Source organism: Haliotis rubra, unplaced genomic scaffold (assembly GCF_003918875.1).
Source record: "Haliotis rubra isolate DU_JTF1 unplaced genomic scaffold, ASM391887v1 Scf44, whole genome shotgun sequence".
NCBI lineage: Eukaryota > Metazoa > Mollusca > Gastropoda > Lepetellida > Haliotidae > Haliotis > Haliotis rubra.
This window is the reverse complement of record NW_025767124.1, coordinates 3,340,491-3,361,055: the sequence shown is the minus strand read 5'-3', so window position 1 is coordinate 3,361,055 and position 20,565 is coordinate 3,340,491. Positions and strand designations below refer to the sequence as shown.

Here is a 20,565-nt window from a genome sequence, read left to right as displayed (position 1 = left end):
CGAAACTTGCCTTCAGTAATTGTACTCACTTAGCCGGACCCCGCTCTTCCGGACCGGACGGAGAAGTTTCAAACCATTCCCATAGATTTCCATTGAAAAGTAATCCAGTTATCCAGACAGAAAGATCTGTGCACATGGGCATGTGTATGTTTTGTATTGTTTACCGCGCGCGACTAAGTGTATTCATTGTTAATCTCTGGGCAGGCGTTCGATGTGAATTAAGTAAGTACCCATCAAAACACTAGGGAAGCGTGTCACTTCAGTGGTGGCAGGTCTGAGAACATCTCATCAGTAATGAAAACACATGTTAATTAGGATTAGGATTAAGCTGAGTTGCGGAATTTGATGCAGCAGTTACCACGAAGTGACAGCGATGAAGAAATCATCAACACACTGAAGCCACCGACAGACGACCAGTCAAATGACGATGAACAACAATTAGCAGTTGTTACGTCTGTTGACCTTCTACGAATGTAATGGCGACAAAGGTTCAGTGAATTTATTGATGGACTTGGTGAAGAGACTTGAAGAAATAAACCAAGGAAGCAGACATCTATCACAGACATTTTAAGGAAATAATGTGCTACATGTGATATGTGATATCGAGTCAAGTAAGATGTACAATGTAAAATGTATAACGTGAATCAACGTGCTGAAAGAAAGTTTTTTTGGTATCTATTTATATGTTATGATTATATGTTTTGACTTTTGACTTATTGATATACACACATGAATAAATTTTCAATATACATTGTCGATACGTTTTGCTTGTTTGATCCAGTTAACCGGACGCCTCGCTATCTGGACGATTTCCGAGTGTAACCAAAATGTCCGGATAAACAGGGTTCGACTGTACATTATAAGAACAATCACCTCATAAAACTACTTAAGACTTCAAGCTGAAGTCAAGTGAAATTTTCTTTTTGACAACCACTTTTACCATTTGGTAGAAGGCAACTCCATTGCAGACTAGTTTGTGGACTGGCGTAAATGGACATAATTTCTACGCTGCAGCTGTAATAGCACTCACCACTTCCTGTATTGGGTTCCAAAGTCCATCCCCAGCAGATGTCCAGACACTGAAGTCATTGACATGGTGCACTGTTGATTTAGTATACGATAATCAAACTCGTAAATCTTATTGAATCTGGATAACCCTTCCCTCTGAAAGAGAATTTACTATGGATTACAGGGAGAAAATATGACAGAAACAGTCTATGACCCAGGCTAGAACACCATTTAAAAAAACATTAAATGCTTTAATAATCTACACACAACACAGTTAAACACTTTTTCATATGATACAATAATCCCTTCTGTCGGTTTTTAAAAGAAATTCTAAGTATCCCTGAGGTTACGACAAAATCTAGGATACATTATCATGATTATTCTGATTTATGTCAAAGCTTGGCTCATTAAATAATAACAGGCACTTGTCACAATTAAAAATTTTCTTAGATTTCAAATCAATAATAGCTCTAATAATTTCAGATGTCCCCTGGTAAAATATAGGTGTCAGCCCGATCTGTCGACAAATGAAAAATAGGATGTTGCTAACCGTCGACAAAACTCAAAACCCGGAGTGTCGACATCGCGTGGTCAACATACCGTGACGGTGTTAATTAATGAAAGAGAATGTTTGCCTAGTGGTTTGCAAGTGGCTATGGCGGCTACAGCTATGCTCGTATCATGAGTAAATGAATTAAGTTGATTAAAGAGAATGTCTTTTTAACAATTTGCAAGAGAATTAAGGTTGCAAAAACAGACTACTATTTTACGCTATGCGAGTGGAAGGATTACCATTTTGGAGTTTAACATGCAACAACATCCGGAAAGAAACAGAGAGCTTACAAATTATTTTGTGATATTGGGAGTAGAAGGATTATCGAAATGCTGTTGTAAACATTTAGCATTTGGGTATATATAATAGATCATGAATATTTTGTTACCACTGTCAAAATGGCACATGCTATGGTGCGGGTTACATTGATTGACAACATTCATAGAGGTCAGAATCTTTACCACAATGGATTCAAGTACAGAGTCAACAGACGCAGAAAACATACTGGTGATGTACAGATGCAACAGAAGGTCCATGGACACTGCCAACTTGGAATCATTTTGAAAATGATGGATACAGAACTAACAATAATTTGGAAGGTTGGCACAACAAAATCAACAAGTATGCCATGAAGACACATCCGAATGTATTTGAGGTTGTGCGAATGCTACAAAAAGAACAGTCATCTACTGAAGTAAAAATTCAGCAGATCCAAGGACAGCAGAGAGATCCCGTCCGTAGACGTCGCTACCGAATCATCGACGCTAGGATTCGATCCTTGAAGGCCGACCTTCTTGCCGACAGACTTACTGATTTGCATTACACAGACCATGTGTCAGAGTTGCTTCATCTTGGCTGAACATTCAGATTACTTTAGTGCACATATAAAGGAGTTTTGGCAAGAAGAAATAACTGGACTCATCTTCTATATATATTTATTACTTATACACCTGCAGAAATCACTTATTTATATAAAACACACACACAAATATATTGTGTGAGCTTTATGAAATATATATATACAAATATGTTATATTGTGTGACATATAATACATGCATGTTTTTATATTGACTGAATAACTATATTGTCTACTATATATATCACACTCTGTTTTAATTGGTTTGTTAATTTCGAGAACACTGGGAGTGAAGTCATTCATGTAGAACATCACCTCCCTTTTCCCGGACTGTCGACAAGTAATTTGGACGGATTATTTCTTGTTGTCGACAGTCCGGGCATAAACCAAAATATCTCACCTTTCTGTATCCTCCCCTTGACATAACATCAGCCAAGGACTTGGCAGCATCATTTTTCTCTGCGACATTCAGGACACGAACCATTTCAGACACATTACTCCGAAATCTAACAAAGGTTTTAAACATCACATATGAAGTTCAAACACGTTTAATTTTGAAAATATGGTTGTTACTCTTCAAAATAACCATATTTTGCATTGCATAAAATTCCCGAAGTTCAATTTGCCGCCATTTTGATTAGTTCAAGGTCATATACTGTTTCCGGTGGTTTGCACTAAAAGTTTGATCACGATTTCACGATAAAACATGACTCAAACTCCTAGAAACCTATATCTAAAACAAGAAAACAGAGCATAAAAGTAACTGATTGTTAGCAAAATTTCAACAAGTAGACATTACAGTAAATTGACTCTAATGGCAATTATTTTTCAATTGCTGTCCGAATCATAGTTCAATTTGATATTTTGATCGAAATCGTGAAATCTCGCACTTGTTTACTTCCGGTGGAAGCTCTTGCATAAAAGCTACATATGAGGTTATTTTATGACAACTGCCATATCTTTATACGACGGTCGCTGTTGCTCTGTCACGCAAATGGTTAGATAACCGTACTGCGGAAGTGGATGTTCGACGGTATGTATATGAGATATTTGTGGCGCTTGCAGGTAATTTTTGTTTGAAGATCAATTGCCTCTCTTCTGTAACCTTCTGCCGGTCTGCTGGGGCTGGCAATCATAGAGAGTGATGCTTGAACTAAACATCGGTCGATTACAGATAAATATCGGAGAATTAACGGGAGTACTGCACTTTACCGGGCGCACTTTTTCAGATTAATTAGCGCTGCTGGGGTTCCCTAACCCTAAACCCTAACCCTAAGAATTAACTTTTAACTTTCAAGTCTGGAAGAAATCAACATATTTCATCACCAGTGAGTGGTAACAAATGATTACTAACATTACAGCGTCCTGAACATGATTTACAAACAGCCCATTAAGACAGACCTAACTGTGTGTATTGTGTGAGTAAATTAAAAATGTATTTAATCAGAATTTAAATTTTTTGGGGGTAAATGTTATAAAAATGATATTTCATATCAATAGTCATTAAGGATTTTCCCAATTCACAATATTTCCAATTATCAATAATTTTAGCAGGCCCAACCTTCTGCGTCACCTCATAATTGAATGTTTGTTGCCATGTTTTTATGGTGTTAGAAGTAGTAATATTGTTCAAAACAAGTTGAATGGTGTGCGGTTGATATTGCAACAGAGGATTTTAATGAGCAGGATTATTTAGCTGTATGTTAAATTTGATGTCTGTCTTGATGTTTCAGGATAAGAGGCATTTGCTGAGACCATGATAAGACTGATGTTCCCTCGGCAGAATCTCGCTCTTGCCCAATTATGTAAAACACAACCAGCTTGTGCAAGGTAAAGATTAAATGTCAATTTCACAGAATAATCAGTCTTAATATCAACAGAACTGAATCGTTTTGGAGTCAAATTAGCGCTGAAATTTATATGAATGGATCACTGAAAATATTTGATGACACCTGGTCTGTGGGAAAAAGGGTAAGCATTTAATTCTCCTTTGGTAGTAGCGAGTGAGCAAGTTTACGCCTCTTTTAGCAATATTCCAGCAATATCACAGCAGGGGACACTAAAAATGGGCTTCACACATTGTTTCCATGTGAGGAAGCGAACCTGGGTGTTTGGCGTGAGAAGCGAACACTTTAACCACTAGCCTACCCCACCGCCCCTCCTTTGTTTTGTAAGACATACAGGTCGGCAATTCAAGTGAACATTTATTGTTACAAATAAACGTGTTATGTTCATCAGGAGGAAAGGTCCACTGGGAACATCATTTGATAAGATGAATATGAAAATTCCCTTCTGCAGCACCCAACTGTGGTTATATAATATGCAGTGCTCCAGATAAGGGGCATATCAGTGTATGTATGGCTCAAAAATGTGCAGATACGATTAAATCAAAATTAATATCATATCATGTACTGGAGTATATAGGCCTATACACCACTAAGTCAAATTTTGACAGTAATTCCCCTCAGTCAGTCATTATGTATGTAAACATCATAAACTTTGCCGTGGTTGAAGTAATTCTCCCCTTGTAATGCATTATGGATCAACTAAATAAAAGGGGAATCCTTGTGGAAAAGCATTCAGCAGATAATGGCTTCATTCCATTTTGATTGGCCATAAACATAACCACTTAGGATGTTGCATCTTTTCGTGTGTGTTCTCTCGTAGTGAAATTTATGCATACGTAGGAATCTATCACCAACATTTTTTTAAAGTAAAGTTGAGGGGCTGCTAATGTCATATTTGCTGTCTCCAGTAAATTCAATCTATGATTAACATGTGCTAACTACATGTGATAGTTATTCATGAAATTGAAATATATTCACAATTGACATGTTATGAAAAGAACTTCATGTGTGTTATCTGTGAAGAGTGGCTCATGACTCCTCGATAATTGAGTTGTCTAACAGTATCATGACCACAGAAAAACAAAGTCGCAGTTTGCAGTGCATGTGACAAACCTGTACGGTATATGCTGTCTTTGTATTTGTGACCCATCACCATTAGTTCAGGGTTCATCAGAAACAAAAGGAGCCATGACATAACTAAAAAGCCTCAAACATGAGAGTTTTGTTTCAAGATTCATGATTGCCCATGATAGGTCAGATGTCTATCATAGTAACATTGACTGTCTATTCATTGATATTGGGATTCAAAAGGTTCAGTTGTAATTACCAAAGGATGTTGGTTGAACATTAGTCAACAGGAAAGCAGTTTTCACAAGGTGTATGGCTTGTTTCAACTCCCACTACAGACTATGCATTGAAAAATATTTTGGTCATTTAATATTTGAAATCTCAATAAAAAAACATTTGGAATGTCAGACATTGCATAGGTGAATTCCCCTGCAGTCGTGCTAACTCTGTTCAAATGTTTATCAAGCAACGATATATGATGATTTTGATGGAAGTAGTCATGTAGCCTGTAAATGTCATTGCGACTCTTACTTCCGTGATCTGTAAGCAATGCTTTCATTGGTCGCATAAATAATTGTTATAACACTAATGGGATGTCCTCAGATCTGTGGCAACTGTTAATGAGAATCAATATCTGATGAATCTTCAGTCATATGAAGATAGATCTCATCCATATAGGATCTAAAATTTTGCAGTATATATTTCTGCATCGTGTGAAAACCTGGTGTATGGTTGTAGTAAAATGCAGTAGTGTCATGCTTTGGTTCAAATGGGATGCAAGGTTACCGTAGGACCTCTGCAGCATGGTCGCAAATGGACCACCTGGTGGCCAGATTCTTTCATGACTTGGTTGTGTGATACCCTGACAACATAGGATGCGGCTCATCTGATCTCAATCACGGTGTTGTCTGGTCCAAAATAGTCATCATGAACCATCAATCTGCATCAAACTATTTTACTCCGGTACAGTACCATCAATCCGATGAGACCCCCATAGCTTGTCATGTTCGTGAACCTTAGGTGAACTTTGACCTCCCATTATGAAGAATGTTGCATAATGACAGATGTCAGCTACCTGCACACTTCTTTACTCTCGGAACAGAAACCCACCACAGGACACAATTAAAGCTTCCATGATTAATGCCCAGTTTTATCTACAGTAAGCTTGTCCAATATTTGAAGCCTTGCAACTGACTTGAATGATTACAATGGTCATCTGATGACTTCAGAGATGAAAATTGCATAGTGAATTACATGTGTATTTCAGTATGCAAAGGCTGCATTACCTAACGTATTTACACATGTATTGCATGTTAGTTCACTCAAGATTCCTAAAATTCTGCACAATGTATGTACATTTGTTACTGATTATACATGGGTATATATGTTGTTGTCATTGCTCTGTTGGTTTCAATATAATATGTTATATAACTGTGTAATTACCTTGTTTCTTTTCTACACAAGCAGCAAAATATAGTTTATGAATTTTCTAAGTGTATATTAGTGTTAATTTGTTCTTAAAACTGATATGTTACAACTGACCTGCCACATTGATGATTAAACAGTCATATGACTAGTCTTTTCTGATCTATGTTGTGTTTCCAGGGCTGTACATGCAACATGTGCTTGGAGGGCTGCAAAGGCACGAAAGATAGATGGCAACGAAGCAATACCATTTACCAGCAGCAAGGCAGCATCATGGAAAACTCAGGACAGTTTTGGTCCTCCGCCCAGAGATATGCCCTGGTACCAGCCAATCAGCATCAGTTTAAGCCTGGCAGTCTTCCTTACATATTTTATGTTCATCAGGGAAGAAAATGATGTTGATCTAGAACTTAACAAGTCTTTGTTTCAAAGAGTGCCAGGGCTAGAGGAACATCAAGTTAAGATGGCCATTAAACATGGTCAGGAGAGAGGATTGGATACAAAAGACCTTGAATTGAGATTGACAGAAATTCTTCACCAAAAACAGATGTCGAAGAATTCTTGAGTGATGTGACATTATATTTTTTTTTCAAATGTGAATATTGAGGAAGGAATAAATCTGACGATTCACAACTCGGGTTTTTATCTTTGTGAGTCCTAGGCCAAATCTAGTAAATTCCCTATGATATCCCTATAAAATCCCTAGCAGCAGTACTAGTAATTAGTTACACCTTACAATTACACCCTCCAAAATTTCTCTTTGATATGGAACTAACGTGGTGGGCGAGCTGTCTAAGGCGCCAGGCTAGTGATCTAATGAGCTTAGAGGTGTCGGATTGAGCCCAACTGTGACTGGGTGTAAAAACCTTGGAGAAATTGTTACCAGACCATCGGGCTGGCTAGGTGTAATTCTAGACCGTCTGTCTGAAATCTCACCTGTCCTGGGCGGTCGGACAGGCCTAATTTCATTACACTGGAGTTAACTTTGTGTGCAGGCTCTTTCAGTGTTGTCACAACCCGAAGTGTACAGTAGACAACCCTGTGCACTTAATAGAACACAGCCTCCGTGGTGTAGTGGTTAGAGCGTCTGCCTGGAGAGAGGAAGGTTGTGGGTTCGATCCCTGACTGCGTCATACCAAAAGACGTTAAAATATGGTACTTGTTGGTCCCTGTCTGGCTCTTGGCATTAAATAAGTACAAGGCCTGGTCGGCTTGGAGTCGGTATAATGTGTCTGAGTGGGGTACTCATGTTTCTCTGCGGCATGGTATCTCAGTGGGCTAGCACTATAAAACCAGCTTCAGTCTGGGCTAGTACAAGCAGTCGCACATACACACGCATGCACATCGTCATACGAGAGAAATATTCTCAAGCATGACGTTAAACCCAATTTCACCTCACCTCACTTAAAAGAACCCACAAATCTGTTGGACAAAGTACTGTGACTGTGTCCTAGTCTACCCAGCTGTGCATGGGTGCCTTGTAGGGATGGGAAAACCACATTGACTTGGTGGCTGCAAGAGTTGAGGGAGTTGAGATTGAATGTATGATGTGCCGCTGACATTTGACATCCAGTGCTCAAGGGTAAAAACAGTGCTTTGAGCATGCATGTTGATGGGATGCATTTTCAGCGCGCTTTATAAATACCCATATATAATGGCTACAAAATGTATCTGGTCACTAAAACAATACATAGTGAGTGAGTGAATGTAGTTTTACAATGCTTTTAGCAATTTTCCAGCCAGGGGACACCAGAAATGGGCTTCACGCATTTAACCCATGTGGGGAATCGAACCCAGGATTTTTGGCTTGACAAGCGAACGCTAGGCTACCCAAAACCCTACTGAAAACATGTTCATAGAACTGCACGAGTATTAACCACATGGTCAAATGGACGGTGACAAGCACTGGTGTTCATTGTTCAACATGTCAAGATATGCTGTATGGGTGATAAGACCGGGTATACTTGTATTATATTACCTGATTTTGATGCCATCACATTTGGCCAGAAGTATGTTAGGAAGAGTCAAGCTGAAGAATTGGCTTTATCTTCAAACCAAATGATGTTCCTCTTTAAATACAATACACAGAAGCCCAGTCTATTTGCATAAAACGTCTGCAAGATCATACAGAAAAAAATGTACTTAAGGTTTGTTTTGATTTTTTAGGCAAAATAGTGACCAGTAAAGATTTGACTTTGGCCAGATGTGCAAGCATTTCAAATCCTCGTGTATCAATAAATCCATGCACCTTGAGTAGAACATTGTACTTATATTTGTCAGGGGTTATTTAGGCTTCAGTTTGGCATTATTTCTGTAGCACCAGAGGATTTTTTCCAGGACATCAGAATTTATTTGTATAAATTTTTTTTATAGTACTCATTATGTTGTCATTTGGAGTTTTAGTGTTATGAACATATTCTGTTAGAATGAAAGTCGACTTTTGTCTACTGTTAGTCATACAAACACGAGCAGCTGTGTGAGAACAAACCACAGAAGTGAGAGAGTTTGGTTTTATGCCACTTTCAGCAATATTCCAGCAATATCATGGCAGGGGACACCAGGAGTGGGCTTCACCAAAATCTAGAAAGAAAACAAATAATCTCCTGTGCATTCTCTATCTGCCCCAACCGGATATTCACAAGGACATCATCAAGCAATTGCCTTCGGCATCCAGACCAACCATGAACCTTTCCATGCAGACAACACCATCCAAGTTAAGTTAGGAATGTGAGGTGCTTACAGTCTTGAACATCTTTTTTGGCGATGTTAGTGACACGCAAGCTGGTGGGGTTTTTTTGGGTAAAATTGTCCCAAAGCACCATAGGGGAGATTTCAGTATGCCAGGTTATATTTTTCCAGTTGCCTGTTCACCATGACATCCTAAAGAACAAAACAGGACAAAAAAACCATTTAGAAACTCGACAGTCAATCCTTTATAAATTTCAAGAAAAACTGTTAGTTTTGCATCTTTTATATCATCTTAGTTTACATACATCCAAAAATCAACTATTTTGCACCTTGATCACAGTACAACACTTGTCAGCGATTGTGTACAATTCCCCCCCATCCATTTGTTCCACTGTTCTTGTAAGTCAACAGTCAACAGAACACACATATTGGTGACCAAGTTTTAATTTTCATCATCCACTACAAAAAATGTTTTTGAAATCGAATGATTTAAGATATGGATGAGAAATGACATGCTGCGCTTTTAATCTTCCTGATAGTTTTGTTTACACTTAACACCAATAAAAGACAGTCCATCAAACAAACACTAAAAGAACTTTAGTCTACATTTATTATGAGACGATACACATAAAACAATGATAATGATAAAAGGCTAGCCTATATTACATAGCAGAGAAGAAAATGATAGCGACAAGAAGATGGACCAGACGAAAAGAATACTTCAGAAAATAAGTTACGGTTATTATATAAATCACTTGATCTACCTCTTGAGAATCTTTAGATGACAATATAAAAATTCACTCCAACCATATTATGAAATTTGTAAAACTGGTTCAAAAAATGATCCTGATGTGCTGGGATGATGGCTTCATGAATGTAAAAGTCTGTCTTGAAGCTTTTGAGTCACTTATGCACGTTCACCACGAATTCTCCTGGCGAGTTGAATGTCTTTGGGCATGATGGTCACTCTCTTTGCATGAATAGCGCACAAGTTAGTGTCCTCAAAGAGTCCGACCAAGTAGGCCTCGCTTGCCTCCTGCAAAATGAAACATTTCAGTCAACAACTTGGATGTGGAAATTCATAAATTTGATTTCTCAAACGCAAAATTGGCAAGATTATCGTCCGACTTCAACCCTAAATTCTAATGGAAACTATTTGAGGGGCACTTTTAGAAGGTGGATATGTCTTTCAGCATGTTCAGATACAATTAAAGAAACATGTCAAGGCCAATCCGTATACAATGAGGAATACATATTCAGGTGATATCATTTGACAAGAATGAATTTAATGGGGTGATACAGGCAGAAGTCTCTCCACAAAATTAATGTATGATCAATATACAACTACAAATTATCAGGGTTAGAGTTCCTTACGTACCCCCATCTAATGTTTTCAATAAATTCAAAGATACCTTATAAAATAGGCCATATAAGATATTATCGCTTGTCCGGTGAGTTTATTTTATTTGAGTAAAATCTTCATTACAAACCTGCAATGCACCAATAGCTGCACTCTGGAAACGCAGATCTGTCTTGAAATCCTGGGCGATTTCTCTGACCAATCTCTGGAATGGGAGTTTTCTGATCAGCAATTCAGTTGATTTCTGGTAACGACGGATTTCTCTGAGGGCAACAGTTCCTGGCCTGTATCTGTGGGGTTTCTTCACACCACCAGTGGACGGGGCACTCTTTCTGGCTGCCTTAGTAGCGAGCTGCTTACGGGGAGCCTTGCCACCAGTTGACTTACGCGCTGTCTGCTTGGTACGTGCCATTGTTCAACTGAAAATGTAAAAACATAAATGACAAACCACAAAAATCACATTGGGCTGTACTAATGAATGAGAATTTAGATCCCAAAACGGTAAAACATTTCTGTGAATTCCCTGATAATTAAAATCTGCATGCAACTGGAACCTATTTTTTTTCTGGGACGTGCTTATCAAACTACTCACATGGATATACAAAAATCAATGCAGTGACTACCATGTGGGAAACAAATGTAGGCAAAGGCAATGTTGCCATGTTGACTTTTGTAAATAATCAAGTGGTAAATACATTCATAATCCGTCATATCCAAAGATGAAAATAATAATACCAACATCAATACATTAGACAAGTTAACACTGGTGAGGCTTTGCAAGCTGAAGCAATGTCCAAAGATACTGTAAAAATAAGAGCTTGTCATACTGAAATGACAACAGTAAAATGGCGGGAACATCTGCAGAAGGCAGATTTAGTACATTCTTAACAGAAAATCAATATGATGGCTGAATTAAATCAAGTAACGGAACATTCGTACTTTTTACAGGTCGTACATTTGACTTGGCAAGCCTTAACCAGCGTGTTAGTCTATTTATAGCAACTGTTCAGTTTATCAACAAAGATCAACTACCTTCGATTAATAAGACAATGGTGTTATTAAAAACAATCATAATTTGTTCTTGAGAATATAAAGACATGTTAACGGCACAGGGACCCATAATTAACACGTTGTCACCTCTTCATTCGTGAAAAAATACTGTCAGCCTGTCAAAGTATACAAAGTGTGCCACTAGAACATGGCGCCTACACAGAAACTTCCCTCTAACATAAACGGTTAACGTTAGCTGATTTTACTCGGCAGTTTGGGAATATTTTTTTATTTCTTTCACTTCATCTACACTACAGAAGTCTTAGAAGGGATATGGTACATTGTACCCACTTACCGACGGAGAAAACTGCTTCCTTTCCTTGTTGAGGTAGAAATTTTACAATTTGCCGCACAAATCGCAACGAACGATGGTTATGAATACATTACCTGCCTTCGTCATGGGCCGTACCCATTGGTTCGTGTCTCTACAAAGAGAGAGGTTTCCATTGGACGGTGAAACCGACATTTCATTGGCTAGTGCAACATAAGCCTCCAATGTCCATTGGATGAAAAGACTCAACTCCCATTGGTCAGATTTCGATCCGGTTTTGATCGTCCCTGAAGTTGTGATGTTTTAACATAGCAAAAGTTGTTTTATTTCTAATTTATTAACTTCTCTTGGTCTGTTTTCAAGCTGTTTGGGGTGGATTGATTTCATAACTACCAATTTACTTTAAAATAAATGAAACGATACCTCGATTTCAGAAATAATTCAACACAGAGCTTGGAAAACAGTCGCTGCATTCTGCACGGTTAACTGCATGTGGATCGCGCTGATTATCGGGTGTCCTGTAGACATTGTTACGAAGCTATACTATGTGCTAAATAGTAGTATCGTTTATCGTTCAAAATATTTTCCAAAATTATTTTTTGATTAGAATATTTTTTTACTTTAAACATCGTGAATAATATATTGGAACAAAGAAGCACCTGAATTGTTTACGTAATATTTATTGTCAACCGGCATAACCGGTTTTACTGATAGCACTGGGAGCGACTTGACTAACGCTTAGCCTCGGAGTACATCATATGCAATTTACATAAAAACAAATTATCCCCCCCCCTTCATTTTATATTGAAAAGGTGACCCAGTGTGTGTGGAGATTCAAAACCCGGGGAAATCTAGACTTGCCTCATTTTTGGCTTCAGCATTGCAGAAAGGGAAAATAATGCGGTTCAGGGACTGTGATAAAGACTGGGAGCGATCAAGACATTTTGAAACTGGAATAGTGGGGTGGAGTGGTAAGGTAGAGAGGCGAGTTGGATGTGTGGATGAAAATCTTTATGAAATTAACCATTTTCCAGTTTTAACGCGATGATGATTTGGATATTAACGTGCACTTTCCGACATAATGTGTGTTTCGCACATATGGGCCCACCATGCAGACTATTTAGTGTTCGATCGAATGAGGGTTGCTTTGACCGAAGGATATGGTAACCTGAAGGGGTGGTAGGGTTGAATAAATAAATATGTATGAATTGGGTTTATATTTATGTAATATAAATGTTGATATCCCCTTTCATTAAAATGCGGCGTTATTGAGAATAAAAACGTGCACAAAGGACAGAGAGAGGCATTTTCAATATCCTACAGACATAAATCGATTAGCATGAGACGCGCGTGAAAGGTCAAGCTGGGTCATATCAACAACAATGTGTGAACGAAACTTGATATCTCTCCAGACAGGTTGGTTGACAAGCTGAAAAAACCCCGTTGTTCAATGTTTCCCACACAAAGCATCTGGGTGGGATTAAAATGCATGTTTTTATAAGGGTGTGATTTAATTGTTTACGGATTACCGTGGTGGATGCCATGATTACGTCATGTAAGTGACAGACAGCTGTCAGGACAAAGGAGATCCATTTCTCAATTGTTCGCAATATCTTTTATCCCTCGAGACATCGGGTATGTTTGGGCAATTACATATACGGGGAAATTACTCGTGTGTACTGGTTACAATACGAACTTTCCCTTTTGTCCCACCCGCCCGTCCGTACATACATACATGCACGAAAGATTGCACAATCCTATGCAAGAGGTTAGATTTGTTCCAACAGATACATAAATTGTAATGTTTGATGTTCTGTCAATAACGGATGTTATCTATTGTGTGTATAAATGTGACGACTTATTAATTCCTACATATATTTGTACAATGACTATATTTAGAACGATAAATGCTGAATTTATATATCGTCAGATAACTGCGTTGTATAGGTTCTAAAACATATAAATATATATATAATGTTATCTATTCTGTGTATAAATTTGATGAATTGTCAATTCCTACATATATTCGCATAATGCCTATATTTAGAACGATAAATGCTGAATTGATATATCGTCTGAAAACTGCGTTGTTGGTTAACTCAGTATTTAATGTCTTTTATACACAATCACTTTATGTTTTCTCTACAATAACTTTGATGTCAACATCAGTTTAATCTGTTTTCACAACAATAGGACTTTTTTACCGAGGACTTTTTTTCCTATAATCTAAAAAACATATATATATAATGTTATCTATTGTGTGTATAAATGTGACGAATTCCCACATATTTACTTGCATAATTTAGAACGATAAATGCTGAACTGATATATCGTCAGATAACTGCGTTGTTGGTTCTAAAACATAAACATATATATGATGTTATCTATTGTGTGTATAAATGTGACGACTTATATCAATTCCTACACATTTATTTGCATAATGACTATATTTAGAACGATAAATGCTGAACTGATATGTCGTCAGATAACTGCGTTGTATAGGTTCTAAAACATATAAATATATATATAATGTTATCTATTATGTGTATAAATATGACGACTTATATCAATTCCTACATATATTTGTACAATGACTATATTTAGAACGATAAAAGCTGAATTGACAGATCGTGTGATAACTGCATTGTAGGTTCTAGAACATATAAACGTTTATCTTACCATCATGTAACATACTTTAATTTCATTGGTCAATGTTTTTTTACAAGTTTCCGTGTCATTCCTCCCATATAGTTTCTATATTCAGCATTAATCAGCATTAATTTGTTATTAATACAAGTTTGCCAATCTTAACATAGGAATACTAATATACTCAAAGAATATATTGTAGTGCCCTAACCTACAGTTCGAAACTTCAGTTTATATGATATGAGGGTGACCATCATGTTGATCCAGCATGCGTTGTATATTCGTTTGTTTGTTGCAATATTCTGGCTATAAATAGCCTGAAAATAAAGCGAGTCTGGACCACACAATGCAGTGATCAACAGCATAAGCAATTGGTGTGTATTCCTCATATTTATGCCCAGCAGTCACCGTAACATCATATTCATTTAGCGAGGTAGCATTCTTTGACACAGATCGTCATGATTACAATTAGAATAAGTATGTTAAAATTGAATAACAATTAAAGAAGAAACATTTATGTTGGCTTAAAATAACCAATAACACTGACGTGTGTATTTACCTCATTGAGATGACCATTTTTGGCAAATATTCTTTGTAGTCATGTAACGTAAATACCATATGAACGTAGGAAACTGTAGAGCACATAACTGTTTATACAGTGCTTACTATATATGGCAATGTAATACAGAGTCGTGCTGTCTTAATCTGTTTGCTATAAGGAAAAGCCCTGACAGCTAAAATCGATAGTGCCAAGTATTACCGGGGGAAGAGTCATAAAATGGATGTCGATTACATTGCCAAACTGTTCTGGTCAGAGAGGGTCAATTTCCATTATCCATTGATGAACGTAACATTTCATATACAAACTATATACACGTATAGCGATGTGACGAACAGTTGTGTAAGTGGAGTTTGAAAGACGAAGAGTTGAGTGTAAGGCAGTCATAAAGGGAGATAAACCTAAGCTTCACCACACACACACACACACACACACACTAACTGTCCAACTGATTGAGCTGGCCTTTGTTCAACTGAAATAACATGTATTCTGCTAACAGATTACATTCAAAGTTAAAATTATTATCTTTCATTATCACTGGCCCAAATGTCAGAAGTAGCTACTGAAAAAACACACGGAAACCCAACTACTTGAATTTCCCAGTATTGGTTAATAAGGATTGTGAAAACGCTGGTAAAGCTCGGCAAAGGAAAGTGACTTTTAGGGTGCTTTCTTCCATATATCCCCAAACAAATTTTCGTTGGTATTCTCCTTTAAACAAACTTCGCAGGACATCCTTACCAGTTAATGACTGAATTCCAACGTCTTGTGCGATCTTGAAAACACAGCAGTTGGCGATCGTATACAATACTCAGGAAATACTTCTCTTTCATCAATTTGGGCCACAGTGAAACGGATTAGTGTGAACTGCTATAGATCCATATATTTCCGTCATGGATCCAAATAGTATTTCTCATGCATGAAGACAAAGCAAATCTTTTACACATTTCAATATTCATGATTAAATTGTTAGGAATAAAAGTTTTACAATCTGTATGAGGGAATATTTATATACTCAAAGATTATATGTCATGTTTATGCAACCTACGTTCAAGGCGTTGTTTATTCGTTTGTCTGTTTGTTTATTTGCTTGCTTGTTTGTTGTTTATCGCAGGACTCAGCAATAGTGGCGGTGGTCTGTAAATAATTGCCACAATAATTCCTAACAGACTTCCTCATTCAAACGGAGAAGTATGACATAATTTAAATAAATGTAACAGCTTGTTAAGTGTTAGGGCGCATATTGGCCCACGGTCACCCCATAACTTTACCCACCGACCTTCCCACCACCGACCTTCCCACCACCAACACCCCACCACCCTCTGTGTTTCACCCCGCCGTGACATTGCTGGAATATTGCTAAAAGCGGCGTAAAACCATACTCACTCACTGTTTCACATGAACTTAAAACTGCATCCCTGAGTCCCTAAACTACCCTACTATATTGCTACTACATCAACTTGATTCCAATCAGATTTTATTTATAACGAAGTAAGACAATGTTTCAGTCAACTACAGTGGTAATACCCCGTGCCACGCCATGCAAAACTATTAAACATTGTACCTCTTGTTTTGTTAACGGCTCGGTCGACCCAGAGTATAATGTGCAAACTTGTGTAAACTGCGACATGCCATACGGCCTGCAAAATACAGGACCAATAAAAGCTGTATGTAAATCTTCTACGACATAAATATGTTCAGAAATATTGTATTTTTCCCACTTTAAGTACTCTATCTCTGGATCCAACCAAACCCGAAAACGTAAAATTGGGGTGTTGGGTAGTTATACTAGACTGTCTCACAGTCCCTGAACCACATTATTCCCCCTAATGCCTATAGCCTTCCCTGCAATACTCAAGTCGTAAATGAAGCAAGTCTAGATTTCCCCAGGTTCAATCTCCCAACTCTCTGGCGCTCCTATTTAGTTCAAATGAGTTTATTTGTTACGATCAAAATTATATAAATTCAGGGACTAAGCGTTAGTCTAGGTAGTTACTGACTGACCAGGAAGTACGTCAAACCGTTGTCATAATGGGAAGACGGAAAACAGCCGCACACACTTGTTTGAAATACCTTGAACGCGACGTGAAACCCTAGTTCACGTCACCAAACCGATGTCAAAAGCAGTGACAATTCTATAGATCCGTGAAGGTACGGGTTAGAATTGATCGTCAGTGATCCACGCTTGTCGTAAGAGGCGACTAACGGGGATCGGGTGCATGGTCAGGCTCGCTGACTGGGTTGACACATGTCATCGTATCCCAATTGCGTAGATCGATGTTCATGCTGTTGATCCCTGGATTGTCTGGTCCAGATCCGATTATTTACAGACCGCTGCCATATAGCTGGAATAATCCTGAGTGCGGCGTAAAAGTACACTCACTCACTAACCCAGTGACAATTCTCAACAAGCATGCATATGTCTTCCAGTCATAAGCTTGAAGAAAACTTGATGACGGTAGTGTTGTCCCCTGACAGTATGCCTATATTCTCGCAGCATGTTTTACACAAGACGCTGAAACACTGGATGCAATGTTTCATTTTCTTCTCAGTTTTAGGTTCGGCGGGGTAGCTTAGTTTTTAAAGCGTTCGCTCGTCACGCCGAAGATTCGGGTTCGATTCCCAACATGGGTGCATTGTGTGAAGCCCATTTCTGGTGTCTCCCACCTTGATATTGCTAAAAGAGGTGTAAAACAATACTTACTCACTCACTCACTTCTCAGGTTTAAAGAATAGCACACAAAGTAGGGATACCAAATGTTTGTATTTATGTTTACCATTCAGGAATGCAGATAATATAGCCTTATGCAATGCATGGAGATTATTACACGAGCAAGTTTGTCAAACGACTTACGCGAAACGAGTGTGAAATTTTTTATTTCTCGCTTGGGCAATACATAATTTTGCACGAGTTTCGTATATGTGGTGACACACATGCTCGAGTGTAATAATTTTTTTATTGTCCATTTTATTCATGTAAAACACGGTAAGCAAGTGTGACTGCCCTGTTCATTGACGCCAGGCTCAATTGTTTAATGACGTCACAGACCATGAAACACAGAAACAATGTTTGCTCGGCAAAAGTGATATGTAGATGATGATATATATGACACTGGTTATGTTTTACCATATGGGTAATAAGAAATGTTGCGTTTATTGTATAAAGTAAAATCTTAGCTCACGCAAGGTATATATGCCAGGATGCTGTTGTGACAACCATGGTGCTAACACTACATGTACCTAAGTCTACGTTAAGGTATGGGAGTTACGGTCACCTTAGCGCTAAGATCGCTTTGTACAATGGCACAATGTACGTGTGTGTATACATGCAAACACCGAGACCAGCTATTTTAATGGGCAATTCATCATTTTCGTAATTTGTAATTTTGTTGATAGATATCAACTTACTCAAAACAAAATAAACGCTGTATTTGTAAACACCCTCCTTAAAAACACATTTTAACATATTTAACTTCGCCAAAGCCTTACATGACGTCGACAATGCGTGACTAACGGCAGGACACATATGCGTTGTTTAACCAGGAAACCTAGTTTGAAACTGTACAACATGGTGATAAATCACAAACCACGCGGTGTATATAAATAGATACAGCTAAAGTTGTCCAAACCTTAAATGACGTCATGGTAATTAGAAGCTTGATATCCACACATTATTCATTTATTTGAAACTGAAAAACATCGAGACCAAAAACTTATCACGTGCTGGGAATTAAGAGATAGAGTTAAGGTTGTCACAGCTGACGTTCCGTGACATTAGCACTAACAGTTTGATGTTAACACTTTCAAGTTTACTTGATCTGAAACATTTTACTGAAAAGATAGATCTTTGTATTAATATCCCTACATGTGTATATATATGTCACGTTTAATCAAAACTAAGGGACCGCTAATATAATTTATGGCTAGGTGGGGTGGGGGTGACGATGATTTTTATGGAAAAGCAAATGTACACAATGTGAATGACCGCCCCCTAAAGTTTGTGTACAAGTATTGATGCCCCCCCCTAAAAATAAATTTAAAAAATGAAATAAACGAAATAAGATAAATAAATATAAATACCAAAATATATAGATATTATCACCGCCCCTAAGAAACCACGGCTACCATACAAGGAAAACGTCTGTTGTTTCATTGTGTCATGTGGGGGAATTATATTGTCATTTCCTTCATGAACCAGTCACGTGTTTATAATATACTGAGACATGTTTACGTCATTGCTTTGTTGTCAACGCTTCGTGGGCACGGGGGAAGCAGAATAGACCATGAAAATAGTGTGTGCGTGTCGTTTTTCGAAAAGACTGTCTAAGTGTCAGACATATCCTAATGATACAAAACATGAATAACGAGCGCAGAAATAGTAACAAAATTGAAAATAGTCTTGAAAGTAACGGGATCCACATGGCGTCATTTGGCATCCGTCTACAATGCCGTAACCCAATGTGTCTTTGCGTAACCCAAGAGAATTATTATCAAAGATGCATTTTGTATGTAACTTTATTGATTCGATTGTGGGCTTTGACTAGAATAAACTACACGCTATGAGGAATTTGAGGTTTCAGGTACATGGCCAAGACACAAACTTCTTCCACTCCATATGATATCAAGCGAAGTTCGTTGGTTCCGAGTCCACGACATTGTGTAATGACGTCATAAGAGATGATGATGTCATGGTGCATGAATGTGCCCTGCAGGTTAGAGTGAGTTTAGTTTTATACCCCACTCAGCAATATTCCAGCTATATGGCGGCAGTCTGTAAATAATCGAGTCTGGACCAGACAGTCCGGTGATCAACAACATGAGCATCGACCTACACAACTGAGATACGATGACATGTGTCAAAGAAGAAAGCTAGCCTGACCGCCCAGCCGTTAGTTGCCTCACTTCAGGTTAGAACAGTTACCTTTCTGAGTGAGTGAGTTTAGTTTTACACCCCACTCAGCAATATTCCAGCTATATGGTGGCCGCCTGTAAATAATCGAGTCTGGGCCAGACAATCCGGTGATCAACAGCATGAGCATCGATCTGCGCAATTGGGAACCGATGACAGTTACCTTTCTGAAACCACTGAAACCAAAAGATAGGAATTTGAACAGGCCTCACCTGCAGATACCTATCGCCATATTTTCTGTGAGGACTGAAATCTTCAACATGCAGACTTGAAAGCCAGTCATCTTGCTCACTAACTTTGGGAATAACAATACAAAGTCAGATA

General features: G+C 38.1%; 3 protein-coding genes across 3 annotated transcripts in view; 1 reads left to right on the top strand and 2 right to left on the bottom strand.

Moving 5' to 3' along the window:
* Nucleotides 1–3,057, bottom strand: part of LOC124289410 (DNA topoisomerase 3-alpha-like) — a gene marked incomplete at its 3' end in the record, with an annotated part of 38,022 nt that extends 34,965 nt beyond the window's left edge. Inside the window, 2 exon segments of the mRNA XM_046726031.1 lie at nucleotides 1,031–1,164; nucleotides 2,819–3,057. Of these exon segments, the coding sequence (XP_046581987.1) occupies nucleotides 1,031–1,164; nucleotides 2,819–2,944 (260 nt within the window).
* Nucleotides 3,058–3,295: 238 nt separating this feature from the next.
* On the top strand, nucleotides 3,296–7,388 carry LOC124289352. Its single transcript, XM_046725964.1, has 3 exons — nucleotides 3,296–3,451; nucleotides 4,152–4,248; nucleotides 6,939–7,388. Exons 2-3 carry the CDS (start codon nucleotides 4,175–4,177, stop codon nucleotides 7,321–7,323), a joined length of 459 nt encoding a protein of 152 aa, XP_046581920.1. The 5' UTR covers nucleotides 3,296–3,451; nucleotides 4,152–4,174; the 3' UTR covers nucleotides 7,324–7,388.
* Nucleotides 7,389–9,874: 2,486 nt separating this feature from the next.
* Nucleotides 9,875–12,301, bottom strand: LOC124289324 (histone H3.3A). The gene is made up of 3 exons (XM_046725939.1): nucleotides 12,152–12,301; nucleotides 10,937–11,225; nucleotides 9,875–10,482 (listed from the first exon to the last, which is right to left on the bottom strand). Exons 2-3 carry the CDS (start codon nucleotides 11,216–11,218, stop codon nucleotides 10,354–10,356), a joined length of 411 nt encoding a protein of 136 aa, XP_046581895.1. The 5' UTR covers nucleotides 11,219–11,225; nucleotides 12,152–12,301; the 3' UTR covers nucleotides 9,875–10,353.
* Nucleotides 12,302–20,565: the final 8,264 nt, after the last annotated feature.

What these genes read in the sequence shown, in the direction of transcription:
- LOC124289324 (XM_046725939.1), bottom strand. Translation starts at nt 11,218, where the DNA reads ATGGCACGTACCAAGCAGACAGCGCGTAAGTCAACTGGTGGCAAGGCT. An exon ending in CAGCTATTGGTGCATTGCAG is followed by an intron (nt 10,483 to 10,936) that starts GTTTGTAATGAA and finishes TTCATTTTGCAG; the next exon opens with GAGGCAAGCGAGGCCTACTT.
- LOC124289352 (XM_046725964.1), top strand. Translation starts at nt 4,175, where the DNA reads ATGATAAGACTGATGTTCCCTCGGCAGAATCTCGCTCTTGCCCAATTA. An exon ending in ACACAACCAGCTTGTGCAAG is followed by an intron (nt 4,249 to 6,938) that starts GTAAAGATTAAA and finishes TTGTGTTTCCAG; the next exon opens with GGCTGTACATGCAACATGTG.